We start from the raw sequence: 18211 nt of genomic DNA, 5'->3' as shown, positions 1-18211 counted from the left end.
GCCAAGCGGACTGCCCCCCGCTCCGCCCCCGGGCTGGGCTGAGGGAGCTCGGTGCGCGGCTCCGCCCCAGCCTCTGCACGGCCTTTTCCTTTCCCTTCGGGGGCTTTTGGGGCGAGGAAGGGGCGGTGGATGAGCTTTACTTGGAAAGCCAGGAGGCGAAGGAAAAAAAGATTAAAAAAAAAAAACAACAACAAAAAAACCCCAAACAAACCAACTGATAAAATACCTTACCTTGAAATTTGTTGTGAGTCATCAGGCAGGGCTTTTAAATCTGTCTCTCGAAATGCTGGGAAGGAAGGTTGGAGGGGAAGTAAGACTTGTAGATTTTAAAGCCATGCGGTGAACAAGTGATAGCTCAGACCTGAGGCTGTCACCGCCTGCCAGGAGGGGAAGAGCTCGGTCCCTCTCCCTGCCCACCTTAGCTCCTAACTTCCATGCACTGATCTTCCCTTCTTTTCGTTGCCTCTTGACCCAAAGGAACTGTTCTGTCACCTTCATTCTCTTCCTTATATAGAGAGCAAAAGTATTTTCTTCGGTGCCTCACTGTAAAAATACACTTCTGTGCAGGAAGGCAAGGCGAGGAAAAGAGTTCTATGCCAGAGCCTCTCTCGTATTCTTTACACTCCATCTACTCCACGGCTTGGACTTGGGGTACTTCTTACAACCCCTACATCAGGAACAAAACCGGCAGCAATCCCACCAAGTGCTCAGCTAAAGGGTGAAAGGAAAGGTTTGAGCAATGAAATAGGGTGAGTTTAATGCTTCTCTTGTGTTATAATTCTCTGCTAGGTCAAGGCTTGCAACCAAAAGCATCCTAGAATTAACACAGCATAAATGCACTGTTCCCTTTGCCTGTGCTCATCCCAGGTCAGAAAAAGCAGATAGGCACCAGTGTGTCACTAACCCACTGGTGGTGTTATCAACATTCCTTCTCATCCCTTACATGCAGTTGCTCGAAGAAACATTAATTATAAAAATAAAACAAAATTTTAAAAGGGGAGGTTTTACAGGCCTCCCCAAGCTTGCTTGAGACTTCTTCAAAACCAAAGTAAAATTGAATTCACTGGTAAAGCTGAAAAAAGATGCTAGAAGAAGAATCACCTGAATTTTAGGGAAGATCTAAATGAGGAAGAGGAGCTAGGAAGGTCATTGGATTACAAGGTGGTAAAAATAACTACAAGAAATCCTTAGTTAAGTCATCTCATGGAGCTCTGAGTTGCATCTCCAGAAAGTCCAGAGCCAAGGCAGAAAACTCCAATGTGCTGTTCAGAAGATGGATAGTTCAGTAGTAACTGCTAAGATTTAGCAGGGGAAATGGGAAATTTCAGAGGAATTCAGCAGCTCTAGGATGTAATGAGTGTGCAATTAGGAAGGGTGTTCATCAGTAAAATAAGGCCCCCTTGCAGTTATAAATAATCTTGTAAAATGGTGTTAGCCATTTGCAGAGTAGTCGAACTGACTGTCTTCACTGTTGGCATGGGGGTAGTTTGAGCAAGATGTCTTTATCCCATTTATTTGCCTTGGACAGTATCTCCATTCTGTGTGTTTCACTGTGTTGCCAAGGAAATTAGGGTAAAAATCTCATCCATCACAGAAACATTATCTAAGAGCTGGGGTAAACTGGAAGACTTTTAAAAGACAGTCACATCAGCAGTAAAAGGGTGTAATAATACTGCAGGAATGAAAATGGGAGATCTGGTTTGTTAGTGAACTTGTGCAAGCAGATGTTCATGGGTTGTTTGTCAATGCTATTTTCTCTGGCCACAACAAAACCTTTCCCGAAATTCATGACTGATTCATTATGAGGAGTAGCTGGTGCAAAATGGGATGACCAGAACTGTTCACCAATTCCTTTGTATCTGCTCAAAATCATCACCAAACACAACTTTTCAGTGGTAATTTCTGGAGAATTTTGAGGGAGATTTCTGGAAATCAGAGTGTTGCAATTATTATGTGGCTTTGATACTTAAGAGGTTAAAAGGGAGGAGGATATGCAGGAAAAACACAACAGAGAGACTTTAAAAAAAACTTCAGATACTAAGAAAACAGTAGCTGGACATAAAAGAGAAAGTAGAATTAGTTTAGGAAAAACTTTTGTAACATTTTGGAGAGCAACTCAGCCCTGGTGAGGCCACAGCTTGAGTCCTGTGTCCAGTTCTGGGACCCTCAGTTTAGGAAGGATATCGAGGTCCTGGAGTAGGTCCAAAGGAGGGCAACCAGGCTGGTGCAGGGACTTAAGCACAGATCCTATGAGGAGAGGCTGAGGGAGCTGGGGTTGTTCAGCCTGGAGAAGAGGAGGCTCAGGGGAGACCTCATCACTCTCTACAACTCCCTGAAAGGAGGTTGGAGCCAGGGGGGGGTTGGGTTCTTTTCCCAGGCAACTCTCAGCAAGACAAGAGGGCAGGGTCTCAAGTTGTGCCAGGGGAAGTTTAGGTTGGATATTAGAAAGAATTTCTTTACGGAGAGGGTGATCAGACATTGGAATGGGCTGCCCAGGGAAGTAGTGGATTCTCCATCCCTGGAGATATTTCAAAAGAGACTGGATGTGGCACTCAGTGCCATGGGCTGGGAACTGCAGCGGGAGTGGATCAAGGGTTGGACTTGATGATCTCTGAGGTCCCTTCCAACCCAGCCGATTCTATGATTCTGTGAATTAGAAGAAGAAAAGAAATGGATGGAACTATTCAGGTACCCAAATTAGAGCGGATTACACTGAATCAGTGATGTCACATTGTTCATCGTTTCCCTGGCTCCCTCTGCTGTTACCCAAGTGGCTGTCACACTTCTCTGCTCCATTTCCACTAAATCAGCCTCTGGCAGCAGCCTATGGGATAATGGAAGCCACTCACACACCGGCAACATCTCAAATTAATACAACTAAAACATAAGACACTAGTAAGGCTTACAGTGAGTCTGCTAATACTTCATTCCCTCCACACTCATTTAGAAATACCACTATAACACACACTACCATTCAGCACAGTGTATCCTTCATTTTCTTCTTTTTAAAAGGAAAACATCCACATTTAAAAAGATCTCAGGAGCAGACGTCTTTTCTGAATAGCTTTCTTCAAGCCTAATCGGAATCTACTGTGGTGTTTCTGGCCTCTTTTTGTTATGCAAAGCCTTTACTGCAATTAAAAAAAAAAAAAAAAAAAAGAAAAAAAAAAAGGTTGGGTTTGCTGCTGACCTTCATTTCGGCTGGGCTAGCAGTGACATCCAGCGGTGCACAGAGGAAAAGTGCTCTTTCTTTCCACCAAAGTGCATCAGACCATGGGCAGGGACCCCTTGGCCTTTCCTTCTCTGTGTGGATATTTGCAAATGGCACAAATGCAGACAGTGTGACAGCCTAGGAAGGGATAACCCACACCCTGAGGCAGAAATGCACAAAAAGAAAGAAACAGAAGCCACCCTCTGAGGCAGACCATCTTTCTAGTGGCTTTAAAAGGACAGCAGATAGAAAATACAAATGGTATTTCTAAAAATACAAGTAAAAAGAACCTTCCAGTATTACAGATATCCCATTGGCTTCACAGCAGTCTCTTTAATTTTTTTAATTAATCCTGTATTTGTACTGAAAAAAAAAAAAAGGAACAGGCTTACAAACAAGGGGAAGGTGGTTGAGGATAAATTACTACAGGGAAGCCTTGTTTCTCAAGCCCAGAATAAACTTTTGATTATTAGAGTTTTCAGCAACTAGCAGAGTGTTGAACTGTGATGTGAAATGTGATGCACTGAGAAGTGACTTCGATTTTGTATGCTGTATTAAATGCAAAAAAAACCCAAAAAATCCACTACATGCATACAGGGAACTGGGCCAGCAGAGGTAGCTGTTGGTACAAGAAAATCAACAACTATGAAAAGTTGATACAGCTGAGGGAGCTGGGGGTGTTCAGCCTGAAGAAGAGGAGGCTCAGGGGAGACCTCATCACTCTCTACAACTCCCTGAAAGGAGGTTGGGGCCAGGGGGGGGTTGGGCTCTTTTCCCAGGCAACTCTCAACAAGACAAGAGGGCAGGGTCTCAAGTTGTGCCAGGGGAGGTTTAGATTGGATATTAGAAAGAATTTCTTTACGGAGAGGATGATCAGACATTGGAATGGGCTGCCCAGGGAAGTAGTGGATTCTCTGTCCCTGGAGATATTTCAAAAAGTGCCATGGTCTAGCAACCACAACGGTGGATCAAGGGTTGGACTTGATGATCTCTGAGGTCCCTTCCAACCCAGCCAATTCTATGATTCTTTCTCAATGAACATTCTACATTTAATAACATTTTTTATACAAGATATTCGGACCTTGCCATCTTCAGGATTGCAAATTCACTTAGAAGTAATTTGTTCCTCCTTTACTACTTTGGTGTCATTTTTATTTCTTTGAGATGGCCATTTTCCAACTCCTATTAACTGTTCTTAGCTCCTCAACACCACAAATTTCTATCCTGTTTGTATTTTGCAAACAGCGAATTCAGAAAGGACGAGTCAACTCCAAATAACCACAGTTGGCTTAAAAAAAAAAAATCAGATTTATCAATACGAAGTCTTCAGAACATTTTCAAGTATCATTTGGACTTTTTGTGGCTCCTCAACTTTCTTTGACCTGAACTCTGGCAGAGGATTAGAAAACTCTGAAATGGGGATAAACTTTCAAATCAAGGTTTCAAAGGTTTCAAATCAAGAAGCAGACTGGTCCTGCTTGCTGTTTACAGGAACCATCCCTGTTAACAGTATGAAAACACTCTCCCAGGTCTGATGTGTCTGACAGAACTGAGAACTGTTTAGACTCCAGGAGTATTTAAAAAAACACCCTCAAAAAGACTTCATGGGTCTTTCTAAAAATGTTTCTGCACACAAGGAACATTTCATGCTTATAGCATTAGTGATTTGTGTTACTATATACATATATACACACACATATGTATTTTATATATATATTTATATACAGCCGTTATACTTCAGCTAAGCATTCTAAATGCTCAACACAATGAGTTGCTGGTTCTATTTCCAAGATCACAAAATACAGTCCCTTCCAGGAACTAATAGCAGGGCTGCATCATCTTGGATTGCCTTGTCATTATCTAGGATTCTCTGCAATCTCTCTGAAAGAACCAGCAGCCAGGTCTTTTGGAGTGGAATAAATTCAATTTTGCATGCACAAAATTAATTAGATGCTTTCCACATCTAGTGGGTTCTGCGGGCAGTTCACTTTATCTAAAATTTCGTGGAATTTATCTGGCTTCCATCCCATTCTCCAAGGACTGTTTATGCCTTTCACATTTCATGTTTATGTGACAGTCATAAACAGCCCTTGGGACAAGGCCGGGAATCCAGGTCTAAGATCAGCACCTTCTTTGCCTGTCTCTTAGTGGAAGATCTGTCCTCTGCAACTGGCAAAGCTTTTCACTTCCCACAAAACATGAAACTCAATAGGAGCCATGATCTAGGTTTTTTCCTCCTAATTTAAGAGCTTTCTTATTAGTAGCAGAGCCTTTGTGTTTCCTATCATTTGCACTCCAAAGTAACAACAGCCTAAGCTGACAAGTGGCCACTTACACAATGCTCTGAACTTCTGAAGGTTTGTGGAGAGATTTTTGGGTGCCTTGTGTCAGGCAAGCACTCAGGATACAGGTACTTCCTTTCAATGCTAAAACCTAGGACAAAAAGCCCTCAGGCACAAGGCTTTATTTCATGGAGCAAACTCAGCACCTCTCGGGATGCTCTGGATGCTGTTCAAAGGAGCCCATCTCCTGTCTGTCATTTTATGTCTCTGAGCACCCCCTTTTTAACACCATCTTCAGGCATACTTACCCAGGCAGCTCTGAGCATGGACAGAGAAAACAAATGACTCTCTGGACCTGTCCATGAATATTAGGAAAGCCTTTATAGAGAAAGTCCATATCATGAAGTCAATTTGCTGTACAATGTGCTGCTCTACCCTCCAAACTCTTGTTCCTTCCTCCATCACCCCCAAACACAAATTTCAGCAGACAAGTCTGATTTCCACTTAGTCTTCAAATGAAACATCCTGGTGAACATACAAATCATTCAAAATCCTCACTGCTAGTGTTGTTTCAGGGAACTATGAGTAACAGGCTAGTAGGAGTATACAGATATTTTTAGTTAACAACTTCTACCTGGACAGAAGCGTTAAAAAAGAAGAAAGGGAAAGGGAAAAGGGAAAAGGGAAAAGGGAAAAGGGAAAAGGGAAAGGGAAAAGGGAAAAGGGAAAAGGGAAAAGGGAAAAGGGAAAAGGGAAAAGGGAAAAGGGAAAAGGGAAAAGGAAAGGGAAAAAGGGTCAGAATTTCATCCATAATGATGCCACTTTAAAGCCTGCATAGCTAATTTAATGCTGACCAAGGCCAGGCCTCAGTGTTTTGAAGTTTTTTAGTTTATGGCATTTAAGTTCCATACAGTCAGCCTCCATGTACAAGCATTATTTTGCACACAGCTAAGCAATACAGATCATTATGTGCTGGAACACACAGTGTAGATCAGCATGGTACTGAGGTTTCAGAGATGCAAAGTACCCCTGCCCTTAGTACCAAACCATGGAGGTTTCATTAATTTTAAGGTCAGAAGAAAGCAGAATTGCAGTTCAGACTGACCTGCAGCCAGGACAAAACAATCCTTCCCTTTAGTTCATCTGCTAGCTTAGGATGTTCTAGCCCACACATTTTTCCAAAGTGATTGAGCTTTTTATACACAGCAGCTCATGATGAATACCCAACACTTGATAATCCTCTTTAATTGCAATGTTAAAGTTTCAGTCTAGGTACATATATCTGGCTCTGTCTGGTACTGGCTCTCATGAATCATACTGTGCAACACACACTACATCTATTTTTAGAATGAACAGCTCAGCCTTTCTTATTGCAGAGCTCAAGGCAGGATGGAAATTCTACCTAATCTGCTCTCTAATTTTTTATGTATTTATTTTAGATTTTTAAACACAAAAAGGAACTTGCCCTTGTGCCACAGTTACCCTCTGAAGTAAACACTGGATGTCTTTTTTTTTTCCTTGCAGAGGGTCACACAAAGAGCTGGAAGATCTACAGCCAGTAGTTAACCAAAAGGAAACTTACAGGCTAGACATAGTGGCATGTCTTGAATGCAGACCTCAGAATGATTGAGACTGATGGGATTTTGGGATTTTAATCTTCTAGAAACACAAATGTGTTCACATATTAATAAAAAGCAAAATGCAAAGGTATTTCATTTACATAAAATTTTATTAACCTATAGCCTTGGCAGAGTTTTGCTCCCCTAGGTGGACAGGTTCTCATCTGACTGTCTCTGACTGAAGACATCTAGGCTAGGTCAAATTTTAGACCCAGCCTTTCATTAATACAGTCAGATACAAAAGATCAGTAGAAATCCTGACCATCTGAAAAGGCTGCAAAACAAAACCAAAACAACAGGAGGGTTTTCATCATTCACTGTGTTGGAATGGACAATCTACATTGATCACTACACAGTTAAGAAGCAATTAAACTGGATGTTCAAGAAAGAGATTCAAGCTGTGGTCAGAAACACGTGCAACTCTTTTGCCACTTAGGAAGCTTGTGGTTGTATCTTCTCTGCAGCTTCAAGGACAGCTGGAAGGCTAACTTTGTCTCCAAATTCTTTCTCACGATGCTCCAGTAAAACACCCTAGTAAAAGACAAAAGGCAGGAATTTATGCACTAGTGTTCTCATGGGAGATCAACTGAACAGCAGATGAAAAATTCCACAAAATAACATTTTGGTCTCTCAGGAGACATAAAAGCCTCCTGGAAAGCAGTACCTGTCTTCCTGCCCCAATCACATATACTCCTCCCAGGGTGAATCCTTCTCCTTCCAGGTTACCACTGTATCCACTTTTCCAAGCACGGAAGAAGTTTTGCCAAACCCCCAAGCGGAAGAAACCCGACAACATCATTTTCCGTCTGCGTGGACCATAGAAGCCTTTCTGCAGGGTAACAAAAAATACCTCAGCAAACAAAGTGAAAAGGATTTTTCCTTCCAAAAGAAATTCAGGAAATCAGCCAACCCTGTATCCAAGAAAGGTCACAACTCACAAAAGCTGACCAGGCAGAGCTTAAAAATAATTGCACCTGAACGAAACCTCTGTTTAATACACTGCATGACAACAGCCAGCTAGTGGTACTGCCACATACACAGTACTGACAACAAGGCTGCTTTGTGATAAACATCTTTTTTCTTAGTTTTGAAGTATGGCAATAAAAATGCTGGTGAGGAGATAAGACTGCTGACAAGCCCTGAAATTTTATCAGTTTGGTTTTCTCTTGGCTCTGTGGTGGTGGTTTTTGGTTTGGTTTGGTTTTAAATCAGCAAGATTCTTTCATACAGGCACAGTGGGGAGGGAAAACAAAGACGTCTTCTAGTTTGAGTATTAAATACTCTTTTTCCCTCAGAAGCCAGATGATTTTGAGAAGCATCTTCTGGCTCAAAGAGTAAGGAGAGTTGTGGTTTTTTTAAGACATAAGACTGGCAATTCACATCACTGCAGTTTGGTACCAGTACACTATGAATTACATTTGTCACCTTCAGGCCTTGATCCATTTATCATAAACAGCAGCAAGTCACACACACGGTGGAAGAAAGGAATAAATATTTATAGGCCATATGTTTACCTGTTAAAGGGGAGGGAATAATCCTGCAACAACATATTATCAGTGCATAGCTACAGAGCAGTTTGTACGTGGAGCAGGATATATATATAGAAAACCAAAGCTAATTAACTTCTTAAACTACAATGCTACTACATCCTTTTTCATTTAGATCACATTCTATGTTATTTATACAAGTTCTTGAAAGAGACATTCATAAGCTTGTTTTTCAACAAAAGGAGAACACCAATTTCACTGTACCTTTTCATCCAGAAAGATTTCTCCTTTGAAGTAATGCTGAAAATCCTCCACTTCAGTCCTTATCTTCTCTTTCACAACAGCATAGAGAGGGACCCCCAGCTTGGACAGCTGAGGCTTCAGAGAGGAGAGCTCGGAAGCCTCCTAAGAATAGGAAAAAACCAAACAAACCAAACACAAAACCAAATATTTCAGGCAGTAAATGGAGGTCACCTTGAATTTCACAGATGTCAGAAACACATGTAAATTCTAGTTTTAGGTACAAAAAAGAAAAAGATATCTAAGATAACTCTGATCCTAAGCAGGTCTTCATTTTTACTAAATTTTCTTTTACTAAAATTTTCTTCATTTAGCGTGGAAGATTTTTTTGAGCATTTACTGGATTAAAATCCTGGAGAAAACATTTTTTAACTCAAAGATGTAGATAAACTTTGCTGGGCCTAGGGTTTCAACTATCTTTAAACACTTCAAGGCTTTACAGAACAATGAAAAGATACTGCCTGCACATCAGTTAACTTTCCCAGGCCAGGAATTCCAATACTTTTTCTCCAACTAGAAATACATCTTTAGCAGCCCTTTTGAGAAGTATTCTGAGGACTCTGTGCAGGACCAGGCTATACAAGTCCAGAATAAGTAGTAGAATGAAGATGCACTCTCCTTCCTAGATCCCCCAGTGAAAATAATCAGGGAATTTCTTCATACACCTTTAGTATCCCAGAAGCAATACTGCTTTTTCTGGTGTCTAAGAGTGTAAGGTGTCACCACTCATCTGCTGGGTTTTTTGTTTGTGCTGAAGAAATCCCAGCTCCCACAGTTTGCACAAAGACCTCTGAAGGTTTCCAGCAGATCAGAGTGCACACTACAAATACGTTTCTTAACACCTCAAATGGAAAAATGCCACTTTTACTTGATAAAACTCCCACAAAGAGCTCCACACTTGAAAAAACTGACACAGTTTGTGTGAACACCCTCAGCAACCTAACTGGAACACCTCAGCTCAAAACTGCAGGGCATCCAGAATTCATCAAGTTATCAAGTAGAAGGCAGATCTGGGTGAACAGACAATATAAAAGACATTTCTCTAATCTCTAAGACATTGGATAAAGGCATCAGCAGGTGAAAGGGTAAGAGCAGCTTTCCAGTTTACTGCTCTGTCTTTTTGAGATGAAATAAAAAAGGAAGAAGCAGCAACACAAGCAAATAGCAAGTAGGGAGCATGAGAGTTAAAGGATCATAGCTTACACTTGTTAGGTCATTCCCCTCTTTTTGTTCTTAGAGTTCCCATAATTACTGTCTGTTTTCTGTCAACAAAATGCCTCATGATCTTCCTGAAAGAGGGGTTAATAACAGTTTTATCTGGCTTTTTTTTTTATATGGTTCAAAATCTCATCATGAACGAAACAAAACATATTTGTATTGTGACCTAACATGTCTGAAAACTGATGTTCCAGGGTAGTGCTGTGCTTACAGCTTGGTGCTGTCAACAAGGACAAAGTTCAGCATCCCTTCCAAGGTGTTAAGATAGTGGGAACCAAGTGTATTTTGTCTCTAGATAAAAGAAACAAAAGCAAACCTACAGCCTGCAGCTAACAGATATGGCAGGGCACCCTACTGAACCATTCCAGAGATAGTGGGGAAAGAAGCAGCTTTCAGGCAATGGAGAAACATTAGTGGAGAAAAAAAATCCCAGCAACTTAACTGTTGTTAGGAAAGAGGCCAAGAGTCAACTCACAGAAATACTTTGAGTATACAGCAATCAAAGATATCTTCAGGTTAGAAAATTTAAGAGCTCTTTCAAACACTTTCACAGTTAAAATACAAAACAATTCTTTGCCCTGTTTGACTGATCAGTAGTGTGACTGTCTCTCTTAAAATTTTAAAGTTTGGAACCAAAAATATGAATTAGAAAATTAATTTTTTTTTTCTTTGAAAAAAAAACCACCAACCCACAATTCTTTGAATTGGGCCCTTCGTTTCTACTTAGAAAGCTAACAAGAAAAAAAAATAACCAATTCCTTTCTTAACTACATATGAAAGTCACAAAGTTAGTCAGGCAATGCACTCTTCTCCTGCCTATACTACACATGTTCAGAGACCAAAGCCCTTTATTATTAAACCTTCCACGAATTCTACACATACTTGAGCAGTTACTAATGATGGGAGCAGATCCCTTAATTAAGTGTTTGCAAAATAAGTTGCTCCATGTTATGGTGTAGTGAGTAACAACATAATAGTTATTTTTCCCCATAGCTATGAGAAAAATAATGGCCAAGGTGTAAGTTATGGCTGTTCCCAGGCATGTGGTATATTCAAATCTTATTTTAAGTTTCTCCTCCACCCAAGGAACCTAATGCCAGCTTATTAAGGATCAAATTTTGTTTCCCAACCCACTGTTATGGAACAATAACTCCTTGTCTTCAGACTCCTTACCTTCCTGCCTCATGCTCATGCTCCAGAACAGTGAGGGACTCTCCTTCATGCACATTTCTATTTTTTGCTGATGTGTTTTATCTGATGGCTTTCTGCCAGTCCAGTCTTGGGCTACTTTTGACTGCCTGGCTCAGAGAGATTTGTTTTGGGCATACATAATAGAACTAGCTCATCAGACACATTACCAAATGGAGTTTGTGTAATTTCCCTTTCTAATTACCATGGGCTAGGTCCCTGGCAGATGTAAAAATAGTGTAACCATCACCTTCAGAAGGAAAATGCTCAGGACATAGACAATACAAACCAGCTGCCATAAAACTACCTATGCAGTTAGCTGGCATCCAGTTTGGACTAAGAAACAAGACCCTTCAGATACTTCAGATGTATCTGATGACTGTCCTATTCACTCCCTCCCTCTTTAAAAAATTAATCTAAAAATAATCTAAGCAAGTAGAACTCAACTCTTCCAAATTAATCCCCAAGCCCAGCAAGTACCTCTCTGCACAAAAATCATCCAGGTCTCCGCACAGCCATGATCACTGCACCATTTTTCTTCCATAGTTCACTTGCTTTGAATGTTCTTTGTTCTGCTTATACAGGAGAAAGAGCATCAACAATAATATCAGCCATTCTTAAGAGTTCATCGTGCTTAATGCTTTGAGAACCAACATGAAGCATTGCAGAGAAACCCACATCCAGTCAGAAAACACTTCTATATGCATAACAGGGTATTATTGCTTTATTGATTTTTAAAAGTGTGTCATGTTTCAGCCAGAAATAGCAGGTTTGGTTGCTTTGCTTTCAGCAGAAGGTTCACAAGGACACCCGAGTACACACTGTCACTGGGAAAGCCTGAGGAAAGAAAAGCTCTTCCACCCAAGGTTGAAGGTTCTTATAAAAACCCAGTTCTCAAAGAATGTGGGTTGAGACATCCAGAATCTTACCTGTTCCCAAAGTTTTCAGCTCTATCTCCTCTAAAAACTCCAGCGTGGCCTTTTCTGGCTTGGACAAAAATAAGTCAGTGTTAGCAAGGACGATCCCTGTCACAGCTGCACCGATGGCTCCAAGGCCAACAGACCACATGCCCATGGTAAAGATCCCGAAGTCAGGCAGGAAGGACATTTCTGGAAAGAGAAAGCAGCTCTAACACTGGATATCACTGATGCCACACAAGGAAGAACTGGATTAAAAGAATTAAAAGCTTACAGGGGTATTTTTATGGTATAAGTATTAATGTACTGTGTTTTAGAAGATCTGGATTACATCCCAGTTGTGCGCTTGACTCACCTCAACACTATTAACAAAATACTCTTACCTTTGCCTGCTACTGGGCTGACAAAAGCATTCACAACTAAAGTTCTCAGATGCACTGGGGAGAAAGATTATTTAAGTGTGTGGGTAATACAGAGTCTCTAATAAGATGACCTACAGGAACCTAAATGATTACAGGGTAGCCAGGAACCTAAATGATTACATTAAGACAGTGATTTCTTTCAAAAAGAGAACTTTGAAGTTTAGTTCCCCCCCCCCCCGATCTATATTAAACAATGAAATTCATAAAGGTATCACAGAAGACTTTTTAAAAACAAATAAATCTCAATGTGGTGCATCATAACTGGTAACCTTTCTTGCTCCTTGTAGTTCCACACTAAAACCAAAGCAGGCATCAAGCCAAAATCAGAGCTCATCAATCATGTTTGCAGACAGAAATATGCAGACTTGCAACCATTTTATTAGACCCAGCAGTCCCACATGACAAACATGCCCTGGACAGTACCTCCTATATGCTAACCAACTACCACTCTTGCTAAAGCAGAAACAACATCAGGAACAAACAACTTAAACTCACACCCAGCACTTAGAACTGATAACATTGCAGTGGAAGCCAATGCACATGCTTGAGTCTTGAAGTACAAACACTGCCTGCTGTTACCAGAAACTCTGGTTTGTTGGCAATTTTATTTAACCACCATCTATCCACAAACCCCATCACAGCCCAATCTTGACTGTCACACGTGTTTTATAAGCCTGGAAAGGGCTGACAGTCACCTCCCAGTGAAAAACTGAGTTCTGAGGAGGCAGGACAGCACACTCTGCCATACCTCATGGACAAGAATCCAGACCCAGCTCTGAGCAATAACTGGAACAAGAGTCAGTGGAGTTTTGGCAGCATAAGAAGTCACTGTACACTTACAACACAACAGTTATGTGTTACAAAGGGCTGTAGATTTGCAGTCACCCAACATTAGTATTACACAATACGGAGAATCAATTTTTTTTCCAGAGACATCTACAAAACTCTATTCCCCAATAGACTGTTTTGGTAAATATTGCCATCTTTATATACTTCTGTCTGGGATGGTTTTTCTTCCCCTCATAAATATAGGAAAATACTAACACTTTGAACTGTAACTGTAAAAACAAACAAACCAACACAACAAAGACACACACAATCTTTATCCCCACAGCTAGTTGTTGCCAGAATTCTGAAAGGAAGAACTAGAGGGAGCTCCTCGATTTTGCATCAGAGCCACGGTGCCCAGAATTTTCTGGGAGAAAATCCCTTTCCATTCTTAAAACTAGCTGCGTGTACCCAACTGTGGTGTACCCAAAGGTTATAGCCCTGCTCCCCCTCAGGGTCTGGTTACCCAACTGTTCTCTGGACTTGAATCTTGTCTGGTCAAGAGCTGTTTTTCTCTTAATTCTTAGTTACGAGAGGGGGTTATAAAAAACAAGTATTAATCCCTTGAATACAAAAATATTGCCTAATTTGTGGCAACCGATTAATGAATAATTCTCACAGAGCTTTTTATTAGCATTATCGTTACTGTTAGGATTATTAGGATCCAAAAAAACCAACACTGGTCTCCCCTTGGTGACAAAAAAAACCTCTACTCAAATATGCACATCTTTTGCTATTTACATAAACAGAGGAATGGAAGAAGCAGGTCTGTGTGGTGCTACTGAAATTCCTCCCCTGATAAGCAAACTCCATAGTGGGCCACTCCAAAAAATAACACGTGGGGAACAGCAGCCAGGATTATTAAAACATTTGCTAACAAAAGAGGCTGAGCCCTATCACATACGTGCCAATGAACCCTAAGTGAAACGCCTACATGGAAAGCAGCTGAGTGTTTGCAACTAGCAGTTTCATTTCTGTTTAGCTGCTGCTTATTAGGGAAATCTGAAGCTCAGAATAACTTCGTAACCCTCTGCCCTCCCCACTAAAATACAAATGCTACTGCTTTGTGATCAAACTATGCATTTTTAAACGTCAAACCATAATAAGAAGAAACAGCAAAGCAGCCCATAAACCATAGTCCACAAGGAGAAGATCCGAGAGAGCATCCCATAAACCTGAAGCATTGCTGTGCACACACTCACCAGATCCCATGCAGCCTGCCTGTGCATCAGCCACCACCAGCTCCCCCAGACACTGAACACGGGCAGGAGAAAAGACCAAATGGGCTCCCACCAGTGGCCAGTGGGCAGGACTAGGCAGAAGTCCAACTCTGCAGCCTTTGCCTTGAGGCCAGGACCTGGCTCCCAGAGTCTTTGAGCAATGTGTGACCCACTCCCCCACAGCAGTTACGAAAGAACAGCTGTCCAATCCACAGCAAGATTGATGGCAAGGTATCTTAATCATTCAGCTTTTTTTTTTTTTACTTTTTTAAATTAAACACACGGTCTCTTTATGAGGTGGGTGGCTGGGTACAGGGGAATTACAGAAAGCTTTTATGAAGCTGGGATCTGCATGCTAAACTGTGCCTTTCTGAAGAACCATGCCATTTTTACAACTAACATTTTCCCTAGTTCAGCCTATTATTCTATTTCTAACACCCCCCCCACACACACACAGAGCACACCAGAACAAATTAAGCAACCCTGGAAACAATTAAAAATCCATCAAACTGCACAGTGTTAGAAATAAACCTTCAATATTAAGCTGTGTTTCTTTGCTAGGTTACCTGCCTTAGTGGCAACATCCCTTCACTAAAGAGCATCATTTTTTCTAAAACTCTTCAGATCTTCAAGCTCACACTTCTTGCTAAAATCTCCAGAAGGAAATTAGCACTTCTCTTTACAGAGAGCAGAGGCAAAAGGAAAAAAATGGAAAAAGACCTTTTTGTGGTTTTTTTGTGGTGACCACAAGAGATCTCCAAAGTAACAGTGAGTAATTTTATGGTCTGTCAGTAATTAGCCAAACTGAATTTAAACAAGATTAGTCTTAATCCTGTTCTAAGTGCCAGCTGACGGACTTTACTCTGTGCCAAGAAGAGCACTTAAAACATGGTTTTCTAGATGTCTCATTTCCATCCCACCCACAATCAGAGAAAAAAATTGTCATTAAGAGGATAGCTACCCTTAAACATTTACTTTAGCAGTGTAAACAGGACCCACTGCAGCTGTGTCAAAAAAGAAAACTGCTAGTGTCTGTGTTTTCAAGTTGTCTGTAAAGCTCAGGCTAGCACACAGATTTACTTACGTGCTTTTCATAAGGCATTTGAGCAAAAGTGGGAAACACTCAGTGGGCACTCTCACAAACTGGACAGCATCAGCCCATAGACCTACTCTGAAATGGTTTTGACCATAACTTATATTCCTTTTTTTCCCCCACTTCCAGTTCCCCCAAGACGTTCCATATTGAGCCTAAAAATCACTCAGAGCTTTGTCACAACTTGCGTATCTCAAACCTAAGCTCAGCTGACGATTTTTTTATGAGACATTCTCCCCAGAAATGCATCATATGATTACAAATATCTTTGTAATCTAACTCCTATAAAAAACATTTACAACTCACAATGGCCTGGTAACACGCTCATCAAGATTTTGTGAACTTTTAAATACCACTAAGGATTACAAAACACAGCATACTGACTGATCCTCAAAATTAGCCCTGCTTTAAGTGGGGATCTGACTGGAAAAACTTCTGAGGTCACTTCCAACCTAAACTGTCACTTAAATGGTAAAATTAAGGCACTAAGAAGCCTCCTAACATCTCTGATGTCATGAATGTAAGGAATTTTAACAACGTGAGGGATTTTTTAATTGTCTTTCAACGACTGTCAAGTTCCTGTAACAAACCACTCCTTGTGTCAACAACAACAGTCATCTTTTTAGGTTATTTCCCAGTCTGTGCATGTTTCACTGCTGAATCTAGTACAACGCTGTGCTTGGCTCTAGCTAAGAGAAAGCTGCTGCATCAAGCAAGCAAATTATACTCCTTCCTTTGAAAAGAAGTTAGTTGTTAGACCAGATAATTCCCTCCTATTCTAAGAACGTTCCAAAGAAAACCAATATCCCTTTTCTTTTGAGCAAGGAAGAGCAAAGAACTCTGGCACAACACTGAGAATCTTCCAACTCTCTAGGTGCATTCAAAGGGAGTAGGAAGCTAGATACATGTATGGGAAAAGTCAAATCTCTCCTCAATCAACTAAATCGAGATACCATAGAGATGGGAGGAAGTACTGGAGCACAGAACTGCAAAAAAGTACTTCTGTGAAGATGTAACAGGCTAAATTCATTGCTGGGTCTGCTGGAGATCCAGAGCAAGAAAGCTGCATGCTGTGGCAGTCTACAGAGGTGGGAGAAGCAAGAGTATAAACAGAAACAAAAATCAGTGCAAATAAGTGTTCACAAAAAACACAGGGACCAGCTAGGCAGCAAATAGCCCCTCCTGTTCCAACCTAGCCATAACTCCTGAAAATTTCATCTTAAATTGAAAATTATTTTTCCAACTTTTTGGATTCTTAGGCCTTGCTTGTATTTTACCTTTCAAATTCCTTGCATTATATAGTTCCTAACAGCAAAATTGTTCATTACTTAAAGTACAACACAATCAATTTAAGCTTCAATGCCAACCCATTCAGCAGGGGTGGCTCAATGCATAAAATGAGCTGTAAGTTCTCAGCAGATACTCCCAGCTAAAAACAATTTTCCTCCAACCTAGTTTATGCTTTTTATTGTCTGCTGGGAACCAGGTCTGGGGGAAGATTGTCCCTGTGGTTCCAGGCTGGCAGGACTCCACGCTGGTTATTTCACCAGCCTGAAGGTGCTCTCAGTGGAGCTCTGAAGTTTGTGTGTTCCCAAACCAGCACACTCGGAATGCCGGGAGGAACGATGCACACACAGACCGCTCCTCCACTCACTCATCTTACACTGCCCACTAGCTCCCGGGTTCGGTTCGGTAAGCAAGCCGGGATCAAGTGACAACATTAAACCACAAGGACAAGCGTAGGCACAACTCCACACCTCAGAACGCCGGGGGCAGCAGAAGGACATTTACCCTCCGGCTATAAGGCCGCCAAGGCCGTTCTGCGGGGGGCGGGAGGGGACCTGACCCCGCAGGGCCGCCCCAGCCCCTCGTTTCTCACAACTCCGCAATCGCCGCCGCCTCCTCCCCGCTGCGGGGGGCGAAACGCCGGGCAGGCCGGGTCCGGGCTGGGCTGAGAGGCGGAGGAGAGACCGCAGGCCCAGCGGGCACAGCCCCGGCCCCACCGCACCCCCCTCCCCGCTACCCTGCCCTCGCACCGCCCCGCACTCACGCTGCCGTCCCGCCGCTCCCGGACCGCGTTCCGCGGGCAGGCACCGCCCCCAGTGCGCTCCGCGCAGGCACCGCGCCCCGCAGCGCAGCCGGGATCGGCGGCACCGGGTGCCCTTCGGACCGCCGGCCCCAGGGCTGTGCCGAGGCTCAACACAGGGAGGGACTGGAATGAATAAAAACCCTCGGCTCACTCCCGTCACCCATTTTCCTCTCACTGGGATTTTTTTTTTTAGCCTCTGGCTAAGCGAAGAAATAAATGTTTATAATATACAGTACTTAAATATATTTAAGGAAAAAAAAAACCAACAAAAACGCAACCAAGAAACCCCAACATAACTATTTTAGTTCGAGAGTGTAGTGACATTATCATTAAAGTA

General features: G+C 41.9%; 1 protein-coding gene across 4 annotated transcripts; it reads right to left on the bottom strand.

Moving 5' to 3' along the window:
- Positions 1 to 7203: 7203 nt before the first annotated feature.
- PRXL2A (peroxiredoxin like 2A) lies at positions 7204 to 17920 on the bottom strand. Of its 4 annotated transcripts, none has more exons than XM_030453441.1 (6): positions 17836 to 17920; positions 12235 to 12414; positions 11786 to 11877; positions 8864 to 9004; positions 7777 to 7941; positions 7204 to 7643 (listed from the first exon to the last, which is right to left on the bottom strand). In XM_030453441.1, the coding sequence occupies exons 2-6, from the start codon at positions 12410 to 12412 to the stop codon at positions 7545 to 7547; spliced, it is 675 nt and encodes a 224-aa protein (XP_030309301.1). In that variant the 5' UTR covers positions 12413 to 12414; positions 17836 to 17920; the 3' UTR covers positions 7204 to 7544. The 4 variants fall into 4 exon arrangements, with proteins under 4 accessions (XP_030309301.1, XP_030309302.1, XP_030309300.1 ...); XM_030453442.1 differs by lacking the exon at positions 17836 to 17920 and adding an exon at positions 14675 to 14808 and having other exon boundaries at positions 12235 to 12292; XM_030453440.1 differs by lacking the exon at positions 17836 to 17920 and adding an exon at positions 14675 to 14804.
- Between the last annotated feature and the right edge of the window lie 291 nt (positions 17921 to 18211).

The sequence above is a fragment of the Calypte anna genome, chromosome 6 (assembly GCF_003957555.1).
Source record: "Calypte anna isolate BGI_N300 chromosome 6, bCalAnn1_v1.p, whole genome shotgun sequence".
Classification (NCBI taxonomy): Eukaryota; Metazoa; Chordata; class Aves; order Apodiformes; family Trochilidae; genus Calypte; species Calypte anna.
Note: the sequence above shows the minus strand (reverse complement) of the source record. Positions and strands in the feature narration are given on the sequence as shown.